The 25,157-nt window shown below is 57.0% G+C and overlaps 1 protein-coding gene across 12 annotated transcripts in view; it reads right to left on the bottom strand.

The window, feature by feature from the left end:
• The window catches only part of TCF3 (transcription factor 3), a 67,199-nt gene that overhangs the window by 8,489 nt on the left and 33,553 nt on the right, over positions 1-25,157 (bottom strand). For 10 of the 12 annotated variants that reach the window (XM_082779967.1, XM_082779973.1, XM_082779974.1 and 7 more), the window contains 10 exons: positions 21,281-21,354; positions 20,098-20,194; positions 12,934-13,001; positions 9,681-9,810; positions 8,204-8,253; positions 3,254-3,356; positions 2,874-3,013; positions 2,625-2,751; positions 1,778-1,836; positions 1,036-1,114 (listed from right to left, as the gene is read on the bottom strand). In XM_082779967.1, coding sequence (XP_082636093.1) covers positions 1,036-1,114; positions 1,778-1,836; positions 2,625-2,751; positions 2,874-3,013; positions 3,254-3,356; positions 8,204-8,253; positions 9,681-9,810; positions 12,934-13,001; positions 20,098-20,194; positions 21,281-21,354 — 927 coding nt within the window. The remainder of the gene's footprint in view (positions 1-1,035; positions 1,115-1,777; positions 1,837-2,624; positions 2,752-2,873; positions 3,014-3,253; positions 3,357-8,203; positions 8,254-9,680; positions 9,811-12,933; positions 13,002-20,097; positions 20,195-21,280; positions 21,355-25,157) is intronic. The other 2 variants (XM_082779971.1, XM_082779969.1) reach the window with 1 other exon arrangement.

The raw sequence follows: 25,157 nt of genomic DNA, 5'->3' as shown, positions 1-25,157 counted from the left end.
GGCTGGAAGCTGGGCCAGCGCGGGGCCACCAGAGTGCTGCGCAGGCAACCATGGCGTGCCCTGCGATGCACAGGGCCACCACGGCGCTGGTCACACTACGCACAGGGGCTGTCACATATAGGTCCAGCCACGCCATGTGCAGGCACAGGTTTTGCCCCTGCTCCCCATCACCCCTCCCGAGGAGCTTTGGCTCTGGGCAGGGCAGCCTCATCTCACAGAGATGCTGCCAAGGGTTGTGGTCCGGTCCCACAGCCACCCGGGGGACTTTCTGTACGGCCCCTGCTGCTCTGCCTTGTCAGGAGCCTGAGCTCAGGTCTTTGGAGCTTGAGAGGTTTTAAAATCTGTATTATCTCAGGGCAGAGGCAGGCAGTGTGCCCACGCTGCTGGGCCAGGGACCAGGGCTGTGCTGCTCTCAGCACCCCTCCCAGAGCCTCCACGGCTGCTCCCATCTCGGTGGAGCAGCAGGCCGGGGGGGTCACGTCGCTCTGCACCCAGACACCCGGGACGTGGACCTTCAGCAGGTGCTGACAACGCTTTTTACTAGTTGGCTGCGTCCCAGTTCAAACTGGGCTCCTCCCATGGGAGACAAAACCAGGGGAAAGCTGCCCAGGCCCCACTGAGACAGGATGCTCGGGGACGGAGCTCTCTGAATGGTGTGAGGAGTTTGAGGAGGGGGCAGAGATGCTTCAGGCTCGCTCCTACAGCAGAGCCACCTACTAAAATACCTCTGCAGGGGCAAACCCAGGGGCACATGGGGCCATTGCTCCACGTGCCACGCTCCCAGAGCTGTGCCATGGGACAGGAGCTGTGCTGTGCACTGCTCCACTCGGAACAGAGGGGGACATGCACCTTCCAGCTTCCCTTTCCTCCCTCTTCACTCTCCTGCTTTCAAAAATAAGGGGAATTTGGTCAGATTGCCAAAAGCACAGGGTCTGTAATGAGGGTTTGGAGCTGATCTGGGAAGCACACTGCTTTACACCCCCTGACAGCAAACCCCACGCACCCCTTTACACGAAGAGCAACGCTTTCACCTACCTGCAAGGCCCTGAGGGGAGCCGACCGGTGTAGAGGGGTTTGATGAGAAGTTATTGCTAGAGTGATCTGGGGAATAAATCTGGAGCAAGAGAAGCAGGGCACAGTCAGCAGCGCTCACCCCGTGCTTGCTCTCCCCTTCCCCACCACCGCAGCGAGGAGCAGCGCGTCCCTCCTGTCCCAGCACCAGCCCCAGAGCTACCCCCAGCACCCCGGGAGCCTTTGCCCTGCAGGTCTCCCTTTAACACTGGGGTCTCCCTTTGTCCCCCAACTGCCGCTGACCTCCCTTCTTGGAGTCCCACTGTGGAAGGAAGGAAGAGACCCCAGAAATTACCATGGGGTGCAGCACCTTTTGCAAAAGCAAAGGTCCCTGTGCTGAACGGGACAGGGGCAACCTCAAGCTCTGAGAGCCCAGCAGCAAAGGACGCTGCTCCCCAGGGGAACCAGTGCCCTCCAGTTTGAAGCAGCACACAGGGACAGGGCACCAGGACCATCAGGTCCTACCACAGGGACAGCGTGGGGCACACGGCTGTGCAGTGCAGCGTCAGCTTGTGGGCACGGGTCTGCCCATGGGGCTGTTGTAACGCCCAGTGCCTCAGTTTCCCCATCTGCTAAGGGGCAGCTGTGTTCCTGCGGTGCACAGGCTCGCCCAAACTTCTTGTGTCTATCTTCCCCACTGCCAAGAGGGGAAAGGGGGAGGCCTATAGGGGCAGGGAGTGGGTTGGGGATCTGCCGCAGCTCTTACTGAAGCTAGTGCCTTCCCAAGCGCGTCTCCTGAGCTCCCGGCCGTGGTTCCTCTGTTACCTGTCAGGAGAGGACAAAGACATCACTGCAGGGCGCCAGAAACCCGCTGTGATGAGGCACCTCATACCAGACCTCCTCTTCACCTGCTCTCAGATTGAAATCCCTCATTCTTACTGCTTTTCTTGAAAAATAAATGGAGGCACAGCTCAGAGCAGCCCGGATAAAGGCGTGTGTGCCCCAGTGGCTTCCCTGGGGCCACAGAAATGTCTCGACGAGACGAGGCTGAAGGCATCGTGCCCTGACAGCAGCCAAGAGTCCCCACCACAAGACTCATTTTAGAAGGGCACTTTAGGCCTCTACAATCCCCAGCTTGTTCAGGGAAGGGGAAAGAAGGGTTTCCCTAGGAATCAAGGTCAAGGACCTCACTTGCCAGGGAACACGAGTTCTTTTCAGTAACAAGCTTTGTGACAGGTTCAGCAGAGCCAGAGATTGAAGCACTCAGGGCTTTAACTTGAATGCAGCGCTCTGGATTTAGACGAACGGCTTCACACGAAGCTCCTGCGCCCTCCTGCAACTTGGTGCCAACCCCCCCCCCAGCTCACATAAGCCATGGCATCCCCAGGGGGTGATTTCACAGACCCTGGTCTCCTCCCAGACTCACTCAGTGGGGTGCCAGCCCCTGCTGCCTCGGGAGGCCAAAACCCCACACCCGACCCCTGTTAGAGCCGGCCCAGGCATCCCGCAGGGGTGACCTGCACGTTGCGTGGCACACGAGGGACAAAGAGCACACAGGTGTCACAGCCCGTCACTGCGTGTCGGCTCCATGGGGTGCCCCGGGCCCTACGTACCCATCATGGTGTCTGTCCCGCTGATCGGGGGCGTGTGGCTGGAGACGCCGTACGGGGTGGAGGCCGAGGAAAAGCCCGACACGGAGGGGAGCCCGCCGTTGACCTCTCCTGAATGCAGCTGGTAGTTCTGGCAAGAGGGAGAGAGGGGTGAGGGAGAGAGGGGTGAGGGAGGGCCCCGAAAGGCTGCAGCCGCCGGAGCTCTGCCCGCAGGGCTGTGCCGCGGCTCCCGGGGGCTGGCGGGGACGTTACCATGCGTTCGTGCTGATGTAAACTGTTGAAGCCGGCGGGCTGCGGGAGCGGGGAGGAGGAGCTGCCCAGCATGGCCCCGTAACTTGACTGGCTCATGGCACCGGGTGAACTCCACAGGTCTGGCGAGTTATGGAGCCCGTCTGCAAGGGAAGGCAGAGGTGAGCGGGGCAGAGATGCCGGCACGTGTCCTGCAGCCTGCGCTGGGGGCTGCTTCCGTCCCCTTCACCCATTGCCCACGCTGAGCATTGCCCTGTTTTGGCACACGGAGCTGTTTTGGGGCTGCATCTTGTGCTCCAGCCCCAACCACACGCCGTGCAATTCCTCCATCAGCTGCAACGTGCTGGGCAGCCCCTGTGGCACCGGGGTGGTTAACAACTCACCTGCCATATAAAAGGCTCCGGGATACACAGTGCTGGGAGGTTTCGAGGGGGTATATCCAGCTGGATCCCTGCTGTAGTCATCACCTGAGTTGGATGGATACACCTGCAAGGAGGGAAGAGGGGGTGAGGAACAGTGCTCGGCCACCCGCCGGCCCCGCTTGCTCCCCGGGGGTCACCCCCCAGCACGGCTTCGCTTCCCCTCATCCCAGCAGGCAACAAAAGAGGCAAAATTTGGCAAAAGAGGTGGGGGTCAAAGTAACGGGGATGGTACCAAACAGCCTAGGAGTGGCGTGGGGTCGAGCCGACCAGCCTGCACCTTCCCGTAACAGCACCCAGGAGGCCGGCACCAGCACAAGTTTCGACTCGCTGCTCTAGTTCCCTTTTCTGTGGTTATAGCTTTTTATGGGTAACCACAAACATGATCATTTCTGCGCCCTAACCCGCACCCAAGGGCATGGGCCGGGCCAGGAGGAGATGGCGTGAGGTGCTGGGGACGGGGACCAGTGAGCCCTCGGGACCGGCTCATCCCCATGCTGTGTTCACCTGTGAACCTGTGGGCTGCAAGGTGCCACAGCTTTATTTATTTTAACAATCCTTCTTCATTCCAGCAGCAGGACAGCCCCCAAAACCCCAGCCTGTGCGCGTCCCAGGGCTGTAGGGACACACGTAGCCTCCCAGACCCCACAGGGGGAGTGCCTGGCCCCAGCCCCGCTCCTTGCACTTGTGCCCGGGGTCAGGCTGCAAACCACCAAAAACGGGGAGACCACAAAGCTGTGACCTGAGCAGTCCCTCGTGCGGAATGGCACACGGGAAAGGACAGCTCTTGGAGGGTTTTTGGCCAGATTTTTGCAGCTCCGCTCAGGTATGCAGTACTTGACAGTACATTAAGAAAAAAAGGATTTTTTTTTTCCCTAAATTAACCAACCGCATCCTAGAAAGCCCTCGCAGAAAACCATCATGCGCTTTGAGCAAAACCATACATTTTTAAAGCAGGAATTCAACACGCAAAGAAACCGAAATGCCACTCGAAATTACGTGAGAACCTTTGTTTCGGCCTATTTTCATCACCCCTTGATTCATTCTGAAACTGCTATTTGATTTTTTTTTAATACCCACGAAAGCAGAGGCGGGTGCAGGGGCTGGCTGGGCACGCTCAGCCAACTCTGCCTGGAAGATGCAGCTCTCTTTGGAAAGGAAACCGGCCTCAAGTTTCTATTTCCCCACACCCAGCCAGCCCCTCTGACCCCTTCCCCTCACCCAGCAAGGGGGGGGCAAAATTGTTCTCTATTTCTGCAATTGCCCAAAACACTGAGAATTTCTTCTTTTTAGGGGGAGTAATGGATTAAAAAAAATCTCTGAAATGCACCAGTGATTATATTTAAATGCATTGCTTCTTTTTCCCCTTGGGCCCCAGGTTCCTGCTTCTTGGACCAACTTCCCTTGAGCCCCGCGGGCAGCGCTTGCCCTGCACACAGTTCTCATCTGTGCCCTGGGAGTGGGCAGCTCCGTCCAAGGCCAGCAGCTCCCCGTGGTCCCCTGCCTGCTCCCCTTTGGGTGCTGACCTCAATGGGGAGGCTTTGCCCTAAACCAGAGCTGAAAAAACCTCCCCAGGGCTGGCGTGGGGCTTCCCCAGTGGGCGGTTGGACCCCATGGGGCACCAGGGAACTAAAAGCAACTTGTGGGCATCAGCACCACTGGGGAGCCAGTGGAAAACGAAAATAAAGAGAGGGAAAGGGTAAAATCTGACAGACAGAAACCGTCCTCCATCCCTCGCTCAACAAATGAAGATTTGGGGGGGGCTTTGCCTTTGTGCTGCATCGAGCGTGGCTTTGGAGGAGCCCCACGCGTGGGCAGCGCGTGCGCACGGCGGCTGGGGAGAGCGGGGGAATGGAGGAGGCTGCGAAGAATGAGAATCCAGTAAATTGACTTTTCCTATAATTTGATTAAATAGCGGGAGCTGGGACAGGGAATTGAATGAAGCACGTCTAATAGCCCTGCGCCATCTGCCAGGGGCTGGCACCTGGCCAGCGCGCGAGGCAGCTGTGCGGCAGCGGAGCAGGGGGGCCGTGGTGAGCCTCAGCATCCATTTAATAAATTCAGAGCGAAAATAAGAAGAATAAAATAGCGGGGAAGAAGGGAACAGAGTTGCAAAGCAAGGGGGTTTCGCCTCGCTGCGAACCTGCCCTGCTCCGACGTCCCTGATCCTCTGCCTCCCATCTGATCCCAAGGGTCCCATTTCCCCACCCTAGCCCCACGGGTGCACCCAGCCCCCCCAGATCTTTAATTTCACTTTTGGGCGCAAGGAGAGGCTTTGAAAAAGCCGTCTGAGCTGTTCCCCAGAGCAGCAGAGAGGGTGCGAGGCGCATCCCAGCCCCGCTGCGCGCGGGGGAGCCGGCCGAGCCGCGGCCGCCGGCCAAGCGCCGCAGGAAGCGGTAAATCAGCGCCAGGTCCCCGCTCCCCCCCGCGGCCCCAGCCCTCGCCGGCAGCTCCGGCGTCGGCCTCGGGGACCTCCAGGTGAGGTCATTTCCTCTGGTTAAAACTGCCAGCGCGGCGAGAGCTGGCGAGGGAGCTGCGTGAAAAGCCCCAGCGCTGGGAGTCGCAGGGATTTTTTTTTTAATTGTTATTATTTTTTTCCCCCTTCCCTGTTTTTCTTGCTTAAATGCATAAACTGGGGTGGGACTCCAGGCAGACTAAAACCAAACAGAGCAGTGACCAGACTGTGAATTCTCAGGCTGAAGCAGCTCCCAGCCACCATGCTCACTGCAGCAACAAAACCCTGCAGGAACCAACTCGCAAAAAATCCCCCCCCAGCCTCCTCCAGCAAGGCCAGCTGAGGGGCAGGGGCCTCATCCAGCCCCCGGTGCTGAGTCTGGGGATGCCTGCATGTGGGAGAGTGCAGGTAGGAGCCCTGACCCTGCCATCCAGCTCCGTAACAGCTCCGCGTTGGACAGATGCAGCGGTGGAGACCCAGAGGGTCTCCGTGCCCTCCGAGGCACACAAGATGCGGTGCCATGTGAGCCCAGCACCTGATGACCTATTTCGCAAGAACTGACCCCAAACGGGGTCAGTTCCCATGAGCCAGGGGGCACCATGGGCCTGTCTGCAGCCAGCAGCTGCCCCTCGCTTCCCTCTTTAACCATCTCACACCGCTGGTGCCCTCGGCACCATCGCTCCCACCTCAGCCACCAACTATTTCAGCCGCTGACCGCTCCCAGTTTCCAAAGCAGCTACAGAATTACAGATTAAAGCACTTTATTTTAATAAGAGGCTTATTAACCTATTTATTTTGCACGGGGTCCAGCGATAACACAGAGCGGGCTCCTTCACAGGCAAGCCAGACACGAAAGAGCCTTTGATCTGCTGCCTTTGAGGCAGGCAAGGGCCTTTTGCCTTCCTCACCACGTAGGTGTGGATTTCTTTCTCCTGGCATGGAAGTTCAAAAACAAAACAAAAAGCCAGAGGTCACGGCAGAAGGGCAGCCTCCGCCGGGGAAAGGGGCTCGGTGGGGACGAGCCCGAAGGAGGTGGGCTTTTTTTTTGGTGGGGGGGGTGAAGGTCGGGTGAAGGCACGGCCCCGGCCCACGCAGCCAGGCCTGGGCTCCGCAGGCGAGGGCCCGCCGGGTCGGGAGGCAGCGCTTCCTGGGGTGGGAGAGCAGGGTGCAGGCGTCGGCGCTGACACACGCACGGGGCCGAGCTTCAGCAAACACCAACAGCTCCTCCGGGAGGGCCGGGGCCCTCCTCCGGGCACCGCCAGCGCGACAGGCGGAGGGCCCCGCCGCCTTTGATATCCGAGGCCAATAAACGGCCATTTGTCGGGAGCAATGTTTTCCCCACATGTCAGCTGCGGTTTAGAAGCTCTGAATTTCACACAAGCACGACGCAGCGACACAAATTCTGCTTTGAGCAGGTTTTCTGTTAAAACACAGACTCTCACAGCAACCCGGTGCGGCTGGCTGGAGCTGGGCTTCTACTGGCTGCCCTCTGCCGCCTCCGCTCTGAGAGGCGATGCCAGCAAGCCCTCAGCGCCCTTCCCTTCCTCCATCCTCCCCAAACTGGCAGCCAGGGGCTCGTTTCCAGAGGCAGAACCCATGGCAGAGGTTTCAGACCATGCCTTACATTAGCAGCGACAGCACAAAAGCTCCTCATGGCTGGACACCCGTGGGCGTCCCCTCGCTCCATGCTGTGCCAGCACCAGCTATGGGTAGGGGTACGATGTGCTCCGGCAAGAGCCACGTCTGCAGCCACCCCAAACCCCAGCTCCAGCCCCCCCACAGGACGCAGCCCGCCTGAGCCCCTGCAAGCATGCAAACGCTCCGGCGAGGAATGTGGCCTCGGCCGCTGCACGGCCAGACAGCTCCCATATTCCTGCAAGAACCCTCCAGCCCGCCCCAATTAGCTTTCCTGCAGATCCCATTACTTCTAGCCACAAAGACATTGTTCAGTTTATTCCCTTCTAACAGCCGCAGGAGCATGGCTAACATATTCCTACAGGCTGCTCGGCTTTCTTATAAAACAGCGCAGGCAGCGCACACACCTGGAGCAGCCCCAGCTGCCTGCCTGTGTTACAACTGGTTTGGTTTCCCTTCTGGAGTGAAACCTGATCGCCCCGAATATTGCATTTCACTGGGGCACTCGCGACATAACGTCAGGCTGAGGAGAGCAGCGAGGGCAGGGGGCTGGGCACAGACACCGCAGGCTGCTCCGCTCGGGGAGCACCACCACCCCTTTGCCTTGATAGCACCCCAGCCCCGCTGCGATTCCCCATTTTCCTCCTATGAAGGAAGGCAGGGGCAGTGAAACCCTTCCTCGTCCTGCTAAACGCCAGCCCCCCCCCCCCAGGAATGAGGATGCTTTGCTGGCCAGGTGGCTGGAGCCACGGGGACGGCAGCGCTGGCTGCAGAGGGAGCAGGGGATGGGAGACCCGCAGGGATCTTTGGGTTATTGGACTCACCGAGGAGGGGAGTCCAGGAGGCACCTTCCGAACCTTTTTGGGCTGTCCATCTGTGTGAAAGAGAAGAAGAGAGGATCAAACTTTTGAAGGGGGTTAGCAGGAGGGAAAACAAGCTCCTGCTAAGCCAGGGACAGAAAATGCAGCCGCAGATAGAGGTCAGACCTCAGATGTCCCAGAGCCAAAGGGTCAGTAGTGAGAGCAACTGAGGATGAGCCTCTCCTCCTGTCCCTGACTCCTCGTCCCATCTGCACCCTCAGGGTGGGTCTCACCTGCAAACCGAGCCCACAGGACAGCTGCAGTAAGGGATGCTCAGCAGGCACAGAAAGGCTGCGCTTGCTCCTTGGATGAGACAGAGCCCATAAATAATCCCTCGCTAGCTTTTTTGGACACAGTTTAAGTTGGTTTATGAAGAGAGGATGTAGAAAGAAAACAAATGCAGCAGTGGGTTTGTATTTTCATTTGCTCCTTAGAAGATAAATATTTCTTAAAGCTTCCCTGCTGCAGGACGGCAGCCCTGGTGCTCATCTGGGCCAGTCCCTCCCAGGTCCAGCCCCAAACAGCTGGCAGGGTGGGAGACAAATTTTTTTGGGGAGACAGTGAGGAAACATCCTGAGGAATGGCTCAAGAGGAAGCACTGGTTAAAAGTTTGTGGGGCCAAGGACTCTGCTGGGTAGAGCTCAGGAGGAGAAATTCATCACACAGAATGAAACGGTGCAAGAAGTCATTTCCCAGGCTGACAACATAAAGCAGCACCATTTTCAAGTGGCAATATCAAAGTGAATGCCTTTTTCTGAAAAGTACTGGAAAAAATACATGTTACACTAGGTCACTTCTGGTTTCGTTTGCTGGGGAAAGCCCAAAATAGCAACAAAGAGACTTTTGGTGAGGGTGAGGGGTGGAACCATGACAAGAAACACAAGTTCTGGTGAACTGGGCCTCATCTTCACTCGAAAATTAAATTCACACCCAACCTTAACCTCCACTGGGAGCAAAATGCCCAATTTCTAGGTGGATCCAGACGTGGGCAGCTGGGCAGGGAGAGCTCTTGGAGCCAACTCCACCGCTGTGGGGTGCACAACTCCCCGACCTCGTGCCACTGCAGCTCGCTTGCAGCAGGACCGGGGCTCTGCCGAGGGCCATCAGCCACAAAAACACCTCGAAGGCAGCCCAAGGTCTTCCAAGAACGACTACTGATGTGCAATGTGGCTGGAGGTGTTTTTACAAGAACCTCAAGCCATTTGCATCTTTCACCCAATCTGACATTTGCTGGAAAGAAGGAAATTCCACAGGACTGAGAGTCCAAATTCCCAGGTGGTTTTTGTATATATACTTTATAAAAAAAAAAAAAAAAAAAGCAAATGCCAGATTTGCACCTACGTGAACACATGGCAGCCTCAGCACTTTGATTTCTGAAGGCAGACCTAAGGCTCAACACAGACCGAAGCACTGGCACCCATGGGTGCCAGAAGCGACTTACCTATGTTGCTCTCAGCACCTCTCCTGCGAGGATTGTTGGGGTAAGAAAAATACTGAGACCCCCCTTTCACCCCGGTGGGGGAAAGCGTGCTCGGACTCGCGATTCCCATTTCGCTGGGCAGGAAACCAGTCTGCAAACAAGGAGACAGAGAAGCCCTTCCATGTGATTACGCTGGAAAACCACCGCGCTCCCTCGGATAGAACAGAGCTGCCTTGAGCCACCCTTGCACAAATTCAGCCAAGAGAAAAAAAAACAACAAGCCAAAGGGCCAGAAGGAAATAATGTAAATACAGGGGTGGGGAGGAATACGTGTGCAGCAAGAAAAGGGTTTTTCAAGCTGTGTTTTCTCACTAGACCCCAGCGAGGAACCTCTCTACAAGCCAGGGGTGCACTCCAGCAGGTGCTGTAGCAGGGTGCATCGCAGTCCCACGCTCACCGTGCTACCTCATTGCCCACCGGGGCAGGATGACACCCCGCCGATGGTTTTAGCATCACAATCTGCTACGATGGCCAAGAGGAGGCGACCGTTAGGCTGACGGGCTCTGTGTCTCCCTCGGCATCCTGCTGGCAAACCCAAGCAGGTGGGAAGCATCTGCCTGAGGCCACGAGCTCTGCCCATGTGGCACCCACGAGGGGCCCGTGGGTGGTGGTGTTCTGCTGGGGACCCGGCTGTGAGGTCTCATTCTGCTCGATGTGGTTTCACTGGCTTATTCTGCTGAGTAATGTACCCCATTTACTTTGGGGTAAGAGCTTTCTCCCTTTTCTCTCTCCCCATTTTCAGGAACAGCTGGGAGCTGGGGGGGACACACCAGGACAGGAACAAAGACACAGCGCTCACCCACCAGCAAACCCATGTGTTAGAGCCCCGTTCCTGGAAGAGCCCCTGCACTGTCTCAACTCTCAGCTGTGCCTGAACATCGCCCTAAACACACGCTTTATCTCGGTTGCAAGACATGGGAGAGGTTACGCTGTCTGTGGCCCATCTGACCGCACATCTCCAAGTCCCTCCCTGCCTGTAAAACCAAGCCCACGATCCCAGTTCCTCTCCAGTCCATGGTGGCATGCAGCCAGACCCATCGCAAGCAAGGCAATGGAGCTGCAATGCTTTTTCTCTTGGTGGTTTTCTCTTGTGTTTTTATCAAAGAAAGGTCAAATCTCTCTTTCAAAAAAGAGGAAACTCCTCCCTTGTGTTTATCCGAGCTCACCTTGGGGGGAGCCCGACCCCAGGGGAGCAGCACGGCTGTCGGCACTGCCCCTTGCACCTCGGGAGAAAATTATGTGTATTTACATGGAATTTAACAGGGCTGGCAAAGGGCCTTTGAGTCCCAAGTTTAGTTTCAAGCCATCTTCAGAGGACAAGTTGAAATGAAGGAAGACTTCGAGCTTTTGAGAAACCGGAAAGAAAAATGGACTGCTGTAAAGCTCAGCCTCCTCAAAAAAGGGGTCGGGGAGGGAAGGAGTATTCATGTATTCACAGCTGGTAGAATTCCTGCAATCTGTTCCACCGGTCATATTACCTTTGCGCTGAAAACGTTATGCGCCATGGAGCAGCGTGGCCAAAAAAAGCAAGGGGCTGGAGGAGGTGCTGGTGGCCGGTCACTGCTGCCCTGCTCCATCCGCAGGTACCTCCAGGAGAGCCACCGAGGTTTTAAGGCAACTTCCCAGAGAAAAGGGTATTTTCTTCCCCTTCCTCACCCTGGTAACGCTTCTGGAGGCAGCTAAGGGTTAAGTGAGTGGGGAGCTGCAAATCTGCCTCAGTGGGGGTGTTTTGGGAAGGAATGATGGCATTTTGGGGAGGGCATTTTGGGGAGCACCGTGCTCCCAGGCATCTGCCATCGGACAATTTTCCGGCACTTCTCCAGCAAACCAGGTTCGAACCCCTCACCACAAGCAGAGCCAGAAGCAACAACTGTTCTGGGGGCCACGGCAAGCAGGCAGACGGCCCCGCTCGCTGCCCGCGACAAGAGGGGTTTTGTCTCCCCTCCACATCAAACGGGCTCCGTCTCGCCCGCCGCCACCCGATCCGGCCCCGCGCGCCCGCGCCAGGGCCTCTCCCAGCCCGCGGCACCATTTGCCCACCCCACGTCTGTTACCTTATATCTCCCCCTCCTCCACGAAACCCCAGCAAAACCATAACATTAAAAAGCACGGCTTGGCATCTGTCCCGTTTTTATTTTAGCAGCTTCAGTGGTAAATTAAATCCACTCTGGCACAGACAGCCAGCACAGCTGTTTCAGCAAAGGAAACATCCTCAGTTCAGAGAAGAGGAAATTATGACAAATTTGTGTAAAATTAAAACACGTAATATGTGTGTGTGTGTACATCTATAAAATAAAAAGCTGCCCAGCCAAAAGCTGTTCCAAGAACTGGATGAAATGGTGGGACGGCTTCCTGGGGCAGCGCTCGGGCACCGGCGCAGGGCTCCAGGGGCTCTTGCAGCAGCACATCGAAGTGGAGGTGCTCACTTCTTCCCAAAAAACTATTTCTGGCTGCCCGTGGCAGCGGGTGAGATTATCTCAGTGCTGGTTGACTGCACTCCCCGGCTCTGATTTACACCCGCGGGATTCCCCACAGGAAGCCAATTTCCCCCACCCCACAGCCCTGGTCCTGCCCCTGGGCTTCCCACGGGGCAGCTCAGCGGGGCACGGCTGCTGCTGCGAGGGGCAGCTCTCCCGAGCCCTGTCCCTCCCCGACCAAGGAGATGAGCATCGACAGCACCAGTAGGAACCCAGCCACCACCCGATGCCCCCCAGGCAAGGCAGAGACCATCCTGCAGACTCCCTCTGGCGCATGGGGTGATGTTAGCCAGCGAGGGCTTTTGCTTTCTTTTTATTTCAAGCACGGGCTTCTCGCAGCCCGAGCTGCTTCCAGCACGCCTGGGAGCTGTGGTGTGGTATGATGGAGGTGTCGGAGCTGGAGCTGCCCCACAGGAGATGCCGGGGGCAGGAGGGGAGCAGGGAGAGGAGGGCGAGCAGCACCAGCGGCGCTCAGCCCCCAGGCAGGCAGCCGGAGGGGGTGGCACCTCCATCACGCTGCTGGCTCTGACAGCACACGTACGAACTGCAGAACTGCACACGTACGAACTGCAGGCACCCAACAGCCCCTCCTGAGCAGAGCAGAGGCTTTTCAGGACCCTGTGCCCAGAGGCGAGATGCAAGCTGCCAGGGCGCTTCGCATTCCCCTTCCCTGGGCTCTCACGCCTCGCACTGCAGCCGCAGATCGAAGCAAAAATCCCGACGTGTTTTATCATTACCTGGTTTAGTCCTGGCATCCCTGTGTCTCTTCCAAACGTGGAGTAGGAGGCTCTTTCGCTGCCCTTCCCTACAGGGGAAGAAAAAACACAAGAAATGTTTGGTGTCCAAGGGAAGCGGGGGTTCTGCACAAGTGCCCTCCCGCCGAGGCGTGAAGCCCATTCCTGTAGGAGCTTCCTGCACCCGTCTGCAGGGGCACCCGCAGCAGGTAGCAGCTTGCTGCTGGCACAGGAGCTCTTCCAAGTTCACGAGCGGCAGGGCTCGCTCGGTCCCTAAACAGCAAAACCCCAAACCGGCTGCGATGCAGGGAAGTGCTTGTGACCATGGAAACTGGCAGTTTCAGACCAGAGCAAAAAAAAAAAAAAAGAAAAAAAGAAGAAAAACAACAAAAACCCAACCCTCCAGACATATTAAAAAAAGCCATCTGAATTTGGCAGAGGCAGGGGCAGAGCAAACCCGAAGCCAGGCGTGACTGACCAGACTGCGCACACTTCCCATACAATAGGAAACCCTATCTCAGCAGAACTGAGCTCCTGCTCCTCACGGATTATCTCCTTCCCCTTTCTTGGTGGATATTCAACTTTCCCAAAAAGCACACGGCTCTACAGAGCAGGCATTGAACAGGAAAGCGTCCCCTTCCTCCTCCAAGCCCCTGGGTTCAGTCCCTGTGATCAGGAGCAGCCCCGCTGCCAGCCAGGCCCACGCACCCCAGCACCCCGAGCACCCCGCGGCGACTCCTGCCAGCGCTCAACCTCACCCTGCCCACGCGCTGCTCAGAATAGTGCTTTCGAGGGGAAAAAAAAGAAAAAAAAAAAAAAGAAAAAAAGAAACCCAAGAGGCACGGTGAAACGTTTCCATTCTGAAACGTCCCTGCAGCCCCTTTCCTCGCAGCCACCTCCCCGGAGCACGCCGTGGCCCCGGCAGGCAGCACCCAAGGGTGCCAGGGCAGTGCCGCAGCCCCGGGGAGGGTGGGATGGGGGCGAGGAGGGACCCCTGGCTGGGAGAAAGGCAATGGGTTTACACTGCCCCCTGACAGCCAGCTTGGGGGTTTTCCCCCACGTGAAGCAAAACAAGACGTTTTTGTAGTGGGGAGCAGCCACTTTTTCACTTTAAAAAAATATATAGAAAACTGGACTTAAAATACTTAAAATACAGAAGGAGTTTTCCCCTGCTGTTCATTACAGCCTATTAACGGTGCTGGGGAACAGGGCGAGGGACAGGAGATGACCTCCAGAAAGGCTTTGGCCAGGGGCAGGACGTCCCTGTCCCGGTGCAGGGCAATGTGCAGGGACGCAGCCGGGTGGTGATGGGCTCCAGGAGCCCCCTGCGAAACCCCTTCCCCAATTGGGGTGATTGCATCCTGCCCCTGGGCTGGCTTAGTAAGCAAAAATGTCAGGGGGAGGATTTTGCCAATCTGCTTACCCTAAAGCCTGCTGAGATGCAGGGTAACGCACTGGGGCTGCAGTGGGCAGGCAGCTACACGTGCTGTGAAGAGGTTTTGGGGGAACGGCTGAAAGATGGGGGGGGGGAGAAAACTTCCCCAAACCAGCCCCATGAAACAGGCAGAGAGGTGGGACGGGAGAGGAGGCTGCTTGGTTTTGCAACCCCTGGCACTGACTTAGTTCGGGGCCTTGAACTCAACCCCGAATTTCTGAGCGGGTCCCTCCTCTGCGGCAGCCGAACCCGAGAGCCCCAGGAGGGACTGGGTGGCTCTGGCCCCGCTGTTCGGCATCGCTCCTCCCCGTGCTGGCATCCCAATGGCCAGGCCCCGCCGCTGTTTCGTTTCAGAGGCTTAAATGTTAAGTAAACTAAGGTCAAAATGTCAGAGGACAGATCTCTTAAATGACCTAATTTTTAAAAGCGCTTAGCGGCTATATTTGCCGCAGCGCCGGCGGCGTTACACAAATAACTCCACAAGTTGTGTCATCAGGGAGACAGCGATCACTCCTAAACCAGAGGAAAACCAGGGTAATTCCACAATGGTTTAGCTGTTAAGCAACCACGAGCCCTCTCTTCTGCAAACACGTCGCGGCTTCCACGCGCCGTGAGCCAGGGGCACAGCACCTCGTCCACCCTGACAGTCTCCAACGCCGCGCTGAAAGGCACTCGAACAGAAATACAACTGCAGCCCAGCGTAAAGTCTGCCCAATCTTTCCCAAAAACCTGCTACTTTCATCTGACGTGATTCATGGCAGGAACAAAGCACGCCTGGTCCCAGCGACCCGCGGCACCTTTGATCAGCAGCGCTCTGCGGGACGGGAGCAACCCCAGAGCGGGCAGGGAGCACGGCCCCGGTGCCTGCATGCGCTCTGTTCCGTAAGGACATAGAAAAAGGAAAAAAGCAGCAAAAATCTCAGCAGCAGAAGTTTTAAATTCAGTTGCCTAGGAAAACAAGGCGGGAGGAGGAAGGCTGGAAGAATGGCAAACTTTTCTGGATCGTAACAAATACTGAGCTTATTTTAAAAAGAGCAGACAAAGCTGAAGCTGGCAGAAGGAGGTGATGTTTCTGGTGCCGGGGAGATGCCCGGCAGCACACGCAGCAAACCAGGCTGCTCCAAGATTAGGCACAGCCCCAAAAACAGGGCTAAACCCCAGCAGTGCAGCATGGACCACAATGGAAGCAGCTCTCGGTAGAGCAAATGCCAGGAATCTCCCCAAACACCACCTCCAAATGACTGAAATCCAACAGGGTGAAGAGGCAGGCAGACATCAAGCGAACTCTGGAAAAAAATCAGGATACCAAGAATAAAAGCCTTTGAGTGAGGAATTGGATTCCAAGGGAATCCCGTCCTCTGGATTTGCCCCTGCAGCTTTTAGCACGCAAAGGAGAAGCACTGCGGAGAGCACCTTAAAAACAAGGTGCACCCAGAAACTGGCTGGGAGCATTTCGTATTTACGGCGTTCACTGGTTCGCTTCGCTGCGAGCCCTGCCATCCATCCCCCTTTGCCAAGCCCTTCCCTAGCCTTCAACCCTGCTCAACAAGTGCTTTCCCAATCCCTCCCCTCTCCCCGGCGTGTCCTCTCTTGCAGGATCCCGCAGCGCCGGCGCTCAGCCGAAGCCCTCCCCAGGGCAGCACCCAGGACTCCTAACTCAGTTCTCCCCTCCCTAACTCAGATTTGCTCCCGGAGCGAGGCAAAACACCAGGATAAAAACTCCTCTTTCTCAAGGCGAGCAGCGAGCTCCGCGAGGAGCAGGGTCTGGCCTCGCTGCCCCGCATCCCGCAGCCCTTTTTGCCCCCGGGGCTGAGCGCGGGCATCTCCCCTCCAACACAAGCCGGGCAGTGCTTTCAAGCAAACCTGTGGTTTTGCCGTTTCTCTCCCCGAGACAAGCCCCGCTGGCAGATGCGCAGAAGAAAAGGCGATCCACGTCGCCTACAGGTTCTGCCAGCGCCTGCCGGGAGGACGCAGGTGCCTCGCCGCCGCGCGGCCCCTTCCAGCCCGCGGGGAGTTCACACGGGCGCCCTCGCATCACCCCAGCCCCGGCTCCCACCCACAGCGCGCCTCTCCCAGCCCCGCTAATTCCATCAGAATTACGTCCTGGGGAGAAAGGGGAGGAAAAACACAGCCAGCCATTAAAAGGGAGGGGGGAAATAGGTTTGAAAAAAAAAAAAAAAAAACAGAAAAAAAAACCAGGAGCGGCAACAAACCCCCGTCCGCAGGCAGATTAAAACCATTGTCCAGGAAGAACACAATCCACAACAGCTCACAATGCACACAAGATTAGAAACACTCCTCTGAAAAGAAGCTAATTACTAGAAATAATTACTAGAAAGAAATCTGTTATGGCTTATCAGTTTCCCTGCTGTTTAAGCAATCCCCCCCCATCTCCCCCTGCTGAAGATGAATGGTAAAAGAGTGACTGATTTGGAAGATTGGTGAATTAAAACAAAAAATGCTCCTCGCTCTCTGTGACAAGCCTGTTCGTCACCGTGCCACGTCCCGGCATCCCCCCCGGGCAGACAGGGATGGCCCCCATAAACCTCGTGCCACCCAGGGCCACGGGGGTCCCCGTCCCACTGCGCACCCCCAGTGCTTGGACCTCACCAGGACATCATCACCCAGCCTTGGGGAGTGGCACCGAGGGAGCACGGGTTGGGAACTTGTTGGAGGATGGAGCATGTGGGTGTTGTTACTGCTCCCTGCTCATTGCGGTCACCATCCCCTACCTGTCACCAGGGCAGGTTCTTGTTCACGGCACTAACAGCAGCTCTGTTCCAGGGCTTTTTATAAACTTAGCTCATCCAGTCCACTGCAACGCAGGCCAGGTTCCCACCCGGCCAGTCTTGCAGACATTCCCTCTCGCTTTTTTCCCAGTGTTTTGCTGATTAGAAGCTGTGCCAGAGGGGACCCAGTGCTTTGGAAAGCACCTGACTGGAGACTGCCCTCGCACCATCCCCTTCCCAATGTGCATGAGCAGGGGCCCGGGCAGCCCTTGGAGCCCCGAGAGCTCCTGGGTCCTGCTGGGGGAGCAGCCCCCCAGTCTGTGCTCAGCGCCTCCCAGGGCCCAGCTCCCACCGTGCCGGGTGCCGTGCGCTCACCCAAAGACCACCGGTGAGCCCCAAACGTTACATTTGGTGTCCCAGCTGAACGGAAAGGAAAGCAGCACTTCTCCTTTCAAAGGCTGCTCTGCGAACTCAAAACCAGTCCTGGGGGAGGCGTGCGCTGCACGGGGCATCTCTGCCATCTGCAGAGCCTCCCTGCGAGCCCAGTGTACCCGGGTGCCTGCAGCCAGCAGCACCCGTGCCTCCTGCCCCCAGGATCCATCACCCGCTGCAGAGAACCACACGCGCTCCGTCCTTCTGGGACCAAACCTCTCCAGCACTTTGCTCCAGAGCTTTGTGCCCCACCACCACCCCATGGGGGCTGCTGAAGCGTTTTTCTCCCCATGGCTGCTCAGCCATGCTGCACGTGGAGGGGAGCCCTGGGCCAAAAGGCCGTGGTTTCCAACAAGGACAATGTTCCTTCTGAAATGTTTCTTCCAGCGGTTTCTGCTCCTCCCTGAAGAAATAGAGGTTGAGTGGGAAATGGATACAAACTCTTATTTTGGAGAAGGGTTTACGTGAGCGCATTTCATGCACCTTTTGCCCATCCGGTACCACCTGGTGTGTCTGTCCATGCTAATCTGCCCCTTCCACCGCTTTACGCTTTAAAATTCATCAGTCCCACTTGACTGCCCCATTGGCATCACTTTTCCCAGCTTGTGCCCCCTGGGGGGAACCTTTTGGGAAACCAGGGAGTGACACAGTGAAGTGACATCTCCAAAGCTCACACTTCCCTCCCACTTCGCTACTGCTATCATATGCAAAAAGATTTTTTTTCCTGCTCTCCTTTCTCTCATCTTCCATTTATGATTTCGCCACTTGAAAAGTTTTCAGTTTGGCAAAGAGGAAGAGAAAACTCCACCTGTGGTCTTCCTCCAGCCTGTCGTTCTCAGCACAAGAGCACAGAGGCTAAGCAAAGCCGATTTATTTATTTTGGAACCTGCTCCAGGAGCCGGTGTTTTCTCCTTTAACCGCATTCAATTTTAGGCACAAAAGCGACTTTGAAATGTCCGGAGGTCCCTGCCCCTCCTGTCTGCACTTTCCCGGCCCCCCCCCAGCTCCCGTCCTGGTGGTGGAGCTCCGGGTGCTGCGCCCGAGACCTGGCATGGGCAGCAGGAGGGCCGGGGGCAGCGCGGGGCGCTGGGTGCCACCGCTTTGGTGGCAGCTGCTGGAAGTCACCGCCGGGGCGGGGGCGGCTCCGGCTCCACGTGCTGGGGACCGGCTGGGTTCGCAGCCCCGTCGGGGAGTGCCGCGGTGCTTGCCAAGCACCGGGAGCCCTGGCTTTGAGAGGAAGCCAAACGCGTCTTCCCTGCACACATCAAAGGGGAAACCTCCGTGTTCCTCCCCGGGCAGCTCCTTCTCGGCTGGAAGCTCTCAAGGCTGCCTCTGCCCCCGGCATGGGATGGGCTGGGAGGGGTCCTCCCCCCCGCGCACACCCCACAAAACCCTGCTGCATTACATCAAGGCTCCCCTGCCTTATTAAGGAACATCTCTTCTACTTTGCTTACATCCTCCTGGGGCAGAAAATGAGAAGGAACAACCGCCCTCGCAAAGGGAGCCACTCGGAAACGCTCTTCCACCTTTGGAAGGCGAAGGACAATCGAACGTCCCGCCCCAGCAGCGAGGAGTTTAACGGGGGAGCGGGGCTGAGGATGAGCCCCGTGCCCCAGACACGGGCCAGGAGGAGGAAGCACACTGACAGCCACTTCCCAGTGCTGCCCCGCTCTTCTCTTCCCCTTTCTGACCAGCTCTGGAGGAGGAACCTCAGAGCGTGGTGGGGATTTTCTGCTTCAAACACAATTCCCTCTGCTAACCCCACCCGTGCAACCACGAGCGCTTGCTGGAAGGCTCAACCCACCACTGCGTGGGCAAAGGTGGGGAGGACTAACCCCAAATCCTGGCCTAATGTCATTAGAGATCTCTAAGACCTTCAAGATGGCTATTTTCTGCTCTTAATCTCTCTCCTTCCACCCCCAAGCTGGGAGAGGGAACTGGGTAACTTGTGGCATGCACCCCGGTCCCGCAGGATCACGGTCCCGGCACAGCGAGGCGTGCTGCCCCTTGTGCTGCCCGACACAAGGAACTGAGGAGCTGGATGAGGGATGGAGGAGCCCTGCAGAGGGCTCTGCCCACAAAAAGAGGCCCCCCCTGAACCCCAGTGCCTCAACGAAGGAGCACCCTGGCTCTCTGCCTACGGCAACAAGGCTGGAAGGCCAAGCGTCCTGCCACCACGAGCCTGTTGCAAGACCTTGAGCATGGGCTGTGTCCATTTCCCCCCCTGCATGCCTTTCCACTCCCGATTACCAGCTCCTTGAGAGCAAACTCAGCCCTTCCCGTGCCAGCGCAGCAGGCATCAATCTCTGTTATTGCCCTTGGGTGCTACAGCAGAACAGGGAAAAATAATCACACACATAAAATCCAGAGGCTGCCGTGCACATCAGGCACTGATGAGCCCCTCTGGCCAGCAGCCCCTTCAACCACAGCTCCGACAGCCCCTTCTGGAGCGGGTCTGATGGGGGAAGCAGGAGCGCTGGGCAGTGCAAACGCTGCCAGTAAGCACACACCTCTCCCCGTTAGATCGCCCCGGATTAATCCCGCACCTACGGGGCAGCGGAAGGCACTTACCCACTAGTCCAGGTCCCAGGAATGGTGATGAAGATATGCTGTTGTGCGACGGCAGGTCCCTGTGCTCGCCGTAGTGGGGGCCTTCACCATAGCTCTGCTGAAGCAACACGGACATCATCAGCGGGTGCCCGGGGGTGCTGAGCCGAGCACGCGAGGCGTGTGTGGGTTATCGACCTCCACGCGTGCCCAACCTAACGCGGCGCGACCTGATGCCGGGGGGGAGGAAGGAAAAAGACCCGAGCTGCTGCTGTATGGGCAGTCCCTGGAGAGACCAAAAACCCCAATCAGCCCCCAAGTCGCATCAATGCACTGCACAAACCCGAGAGGCCGGGCTGTCGGGGCGCAGTGCCTCTCGCAGCGAGAAGGGTCAAAGTCAAAGGCAGCTTGTGAGCAGGGCACAGAAACGATCCCAGCCTCGCGGCGGGGAGTGGGCAGCGCAGCTGCAGCGTTTGGAGGGGACGTGGCACCAAGGCAGGGACACAGGAAGGCTTTGCCCCATGCTGGCGGCTCCTGCACAGTTTCTGCCTTCGCTCAGCACCCGCCAGGTGAGAGGCGGAGAGCCCCAAAGCCCCCCCGAGCCGGGGGGGGTTGAGGGGGAGAGAAGGTCTATAAAAATGAGAAATGATACAGCGCCTGCTCTGCCACTGACCTAAGGGAAGGGAACGGTGTCATTGCGAAAACGAATCACACAAACCCATTAAAACATGAGCATCTGTCAAAAAAACACCATTTCAATTAAGTTAATGTCTTTTCTCTCTTCCCCTCCTCAGGCCCCAGTTCTGTGCTGTTGCAGCCTCGGCTGCTTCCCGACAAAATCCTCCCAGCTCTCCCCATCCTCAGCCCCATTCGGGGCCCTCCCCAACCCCGCTGTGCTGAGCCCTCTTCTCCCCATGCCCAAACCTGAGCATGGGGAGAGGGAAGATCGCAGGCTCCAGGTCTGGGTGAAGTTTTTGGAGGAGAAGCCTTCTCCAGGGGCACCTCAAAGCAGCAAAGCCTGCAGGGATGAGGTCGGGGCCCCTCTGCTCACTGTGCCCCCTCTGGTAACAGGAACAACACTCAAAATGGGGCAAGAAAAGTTGTTCCAGGGTTAGAGCCAGCCTGGGCACAATGCGCGCACTGAGAGCCCATCGCAAAGCCCCCGTTTATTTTCATTTGAGCTCGGTGTTTGTGCTTTTATCCTTACCCTTCCTTGGTCAAATGTGGAGCTGTTTTGATCTCCCGTTCCCCAGGAACCTGATCCCGGTCTTTCATCCAAACCTACCGAAAAACAGGAAGAACAAAGGTTACTCTTGCTTTATCAGCAAAGCCTCAAAGGTGTTCTCGCAAAATTAACTCTTCCTTCTACAAACAAAACAATATTTTCATTAATAAACCACTTCCACTTGGCGTGACCGATCCTCCCCTCTCCATCCCCACCTTCCCACTTCAGCTGGGAGTTCAAAGCTGATCCCACCGCAGCCTGGAAAGGCTTCAAAACACGGGGCAGTGGGAAGAGGAGAAACGAGTATTTTACCCCCGCGTTACCCCGCGGTGCCGAGGAGCCTGCTCTCCTCGAAGCCTGCTCTCCTCGAAGCCTGCTCTCCTCGAAGCCTGATGTTTAAGAGGGCTGCAAATTAAGAACCGATCGTGCCCATCCCGGTGCTCCAGTGGGACCCGATTTTTGCTTGTGAGCAGTGTGCCAACAGGCTTGCCCACTGCTGGATCACGGGCTAAAAAACTCTGTTCTCCATCAAAAGAGCCTCGGATGTGACGTGCTGGGGCACACCACTATGCTTTTTCACGCTTTTTCATGCTTTTTCACGGCTATTTTTGGTGTAAGCCCCGTGCTCCTGCAGAGGATGGTGTGTGGATGCTGCGGCTCCGATCAGAGCCCGCTCCCACCCGGGTAATTTTTAGCCCTCCGAAGCGTGTCCCGCGCAAAGGTGACTCAGCCCAGGATGGCAGCGAACCAACGGGAGGGGTTTTGCAACGTGCCTGCTCGCAGGCTGCGGTAGGAAACCGTCTCCTTTCATCGCCTGCCAGGTCCGCCCAGGCTGTGCCTCTCGGGCGACCAGCACACGAGGTGCCCGAGGGAGGTGGCCAACATCCACCGGGACAGAATCGCCCTGGGAGCCGCAGCAGCCGAGCTCTGCAGTTAAATCGGGCACTGCGACTGCACGGAGGAAACTTCTCCTGGCAGGCGAGGCTGAGCCCTGGCCCGGCCGAGCAGTGGGATTTCCAACCCAGTGTTTGGTGATGTGAGCTGGCACCTGGGGCTCACAGCTAAGGCCAGAGCGGACAGGATCCTGCACCCACGGGTGCCACGAGAGACTGGCACGAGGCAGAGGCTGTTCCTCCTCCACCTGCTTTCACCCTGGTGGTACCAGAGCTGGGTCGGCTGCGGGGCTGCTGCAGAGAGCCCTGAGCCCACAAGAGGGATGGAGCCACCTCTGCCTTGAAACTGTGCACGGACCCCGTTCCCATCCCCAAAACTGGGGGCTCCATGGGCTCCTCCTGCCCCAGCCAGCTCTGTTGGGGTGCCAGCAGCATTTATGGGATGTTGGGCTCCAAAAAGAGCGGCCCCGACACGAGGAACTGGGGGAGCAGTGAGGGCCGGGCAGTTTCAGGGCGCACTCCGCCTGCATTTTAGCAAAGCTGATTATTATGGCAAACACGCCACGTATTTGTCTCCTCCGCTCCCCTTACTGTTCATTTAACCAGAAACTTCTTTCAAATTACATCCTTCTATTTCTGTGCCTTTGTGTTAATCATTTCCCCAGAGAATTGGTGTTTAATTGCTGTCTAATTTGCATAATTATGCATATTAATCTCTACACCTAATGAATATTCATAATTCTCATTTAGATTTTGTTTTCTAATCAAAAATTTCCAATGTGATTACTGTGCAGAGCAGGGATAAGCCTCTAATAATACCTTGGATACTAGGGAGAATTACTGCCAATTCTCCCACCTCCTACTTCCTAGAATAAACTTTTGCTTTGCTAATGTGTTTTTCTAAAGCAATTCATCTGCATACCCCGCAAACACCAGTGGAGATCGGGAGGCAGAAAGGCTCCTATTCATTTTGCTTTCCCGGGTACTTTTGGAGCATCCCAGCAGTCGGGGTGATGAGGTGAGCAGTAACCGCAGCCTCAGCCACCCCTGGCAAAAACTCAGCCCTTCGTGCAGGCAGGACAAGGAGGGTGGCATGCCCTGGTGGCTGCAGCCAGCGAGGCCCCCCCCAGCCCTTCTCCAGCCCCCCTGAACCACGAGGAGCTGCCCCAGGGGGGGATGCTCAATGGGGCAGCCTCCTGGCGGGGCTCTGGTGCCTGGAAGCCCACAACAGGGGCCAGCCTGCGGACCGAAGCCTTTCCAAACAGCTCGAAAAAACGGTCTCACATCTTCCCAAGCTACAGCAACCGGGGCGAAAGGTGCCTGCAGAATGTCCCATTTTCAGCCTGGAGGTGTTCTAAGAATTCAGGCGTTTCTGGGATGAAGCCAGGACAAAAAACCCATCCTGCCCACCTTACGTTTCTGGCATCCCAATGTAGTGCCGACCTGCTCTCCCCTCCCTTTGTATCGGATCTACAACTCGGCAGCAAATGCCCCCTGCCAAACCCATGAAAACCCAAAGGCTGGCCAAAAGCAGGTGCTTCTGGAAAACCGCCCACCCGAGGCTCAGTGGGGTTTTGCTCAGCCCACACGCCGCAAGGCTGCAAGGCTGCTGCCACCACCACCCACGGCCACGCTTCCCCCAGCCTGTGATGCTCACCCATTGCTCCCGGTGCTCCAGAGCCTTCCCCACGGCACCGAGCAGCTGGGCTGGACCCAAAAAAGAGGAGGAGGAAGGGGAAGGAGCAGGAAATGGAGATGTCCGGGCTGAGAAGGGCCAAGGGCGGCATTTGGGGCAGGCTGCAGCAGCTCCAGCACATCCCCAGGTGCTCGCCCAAGGGTGTGCAAGCCTCTCACCCGGACCCTTTGGTCACAGAGGCCCAGGGAGCGAGGCCACACACCTCGTCCCCATCCCAATGGAGGTCAGGAGTGCTCTGGGCACTGCCCATCAGTTTCCTGCCTGTGGGCACTGCTCACGTGCTGCAGGGAGAGCTGTCGGGCTCCCCCAGCTCTGCGAGTGCACCAAGCCTCCAAAAGTCACACCCAAACTCCTCGAGGGGAACTCCCCAAAATCCCCCCTGGCTCAGGGACCTGCCTGCAGGACAAGGCTGTCACCTCCTGTGTCCCCGCAATGGGACAGGGACCTGTGGGCACCTCCCTCCCTCCCCAGCTCTGCCTCGTCCCCAGAGCAGGTTTCCTGCACACGAACGTGCACAAGGTGCTGGGCAAGAACTACAGCCAAGGCCCCAGCTGAGATCGTATCCAGCTCGCGTGGCAGGGAGCAGGACTACTTTTGCACCAGCATATCCCAGCTTTTGAGCTTTGCAGCGCTGAAAACGCTCTTCCAGCACAGGGCACGCACGCAGTTTCTGCAGACACCCACACGTGCACGCAGCTGGTCGGGGCCAGCTTTATTTTAAAATAAAACCCTTTTCCAACTAACCAAGTTAAGGCACACTTTCCAATTCAGAAAAGACAAAAATAGGAGCTACCTCCTCTCTCCATTAATACAGTTATTAAAAAACGTACAGATTAATTGTGCATTTTAATAACCCTGATCATGAATATTCATAATGCATTTCTTGCTCATGTTCTAATTAAAATGTACTAATAGAATAAGATGTAGCTGTCAGACAGTCATTTTTTTTTTTTTACTTACGATTTCTGTGCCACAGCTAAGAAGAGCTGATAGACAAGAACTGCTCTAAGCTCTCAGCACGGATAAAAATAATTTGCCCAAACTGAGCCTGAGTAAAAGCCCTCTGTGCGCCACGAGGCCCTGCATGCCCTCGCCACCCCAGCACACCCTCCAAGGACGCATTCAAACCACAGGGGCTTTCAGTTATGAGTGAGAGGAATGGTGAATTTAGCAGTGCTTTTACTACCCCAACCTTGCATGCTGCGAAGCATCCCCTGCTCTGCACCCCTTTCCGAAGGCGAGCAGGGTGCTGGTGTGTTTGCTCTCAGAC

The sequence above is a fragment of the Aythya marila genome, assembly GCF_965140915.1.
Source record: "Aythya marila genome assembly, chromosome: 27".
NCBI lineage: Eukaryota > Metazoa > Chordata > Aves > Anseriformes > Anatidae > Aythya > Aythya marila.
Note: the sequence above shows the minus strand (reverse complement) of the source record. Positions and strands in the feature narration are given on the sequence as shown.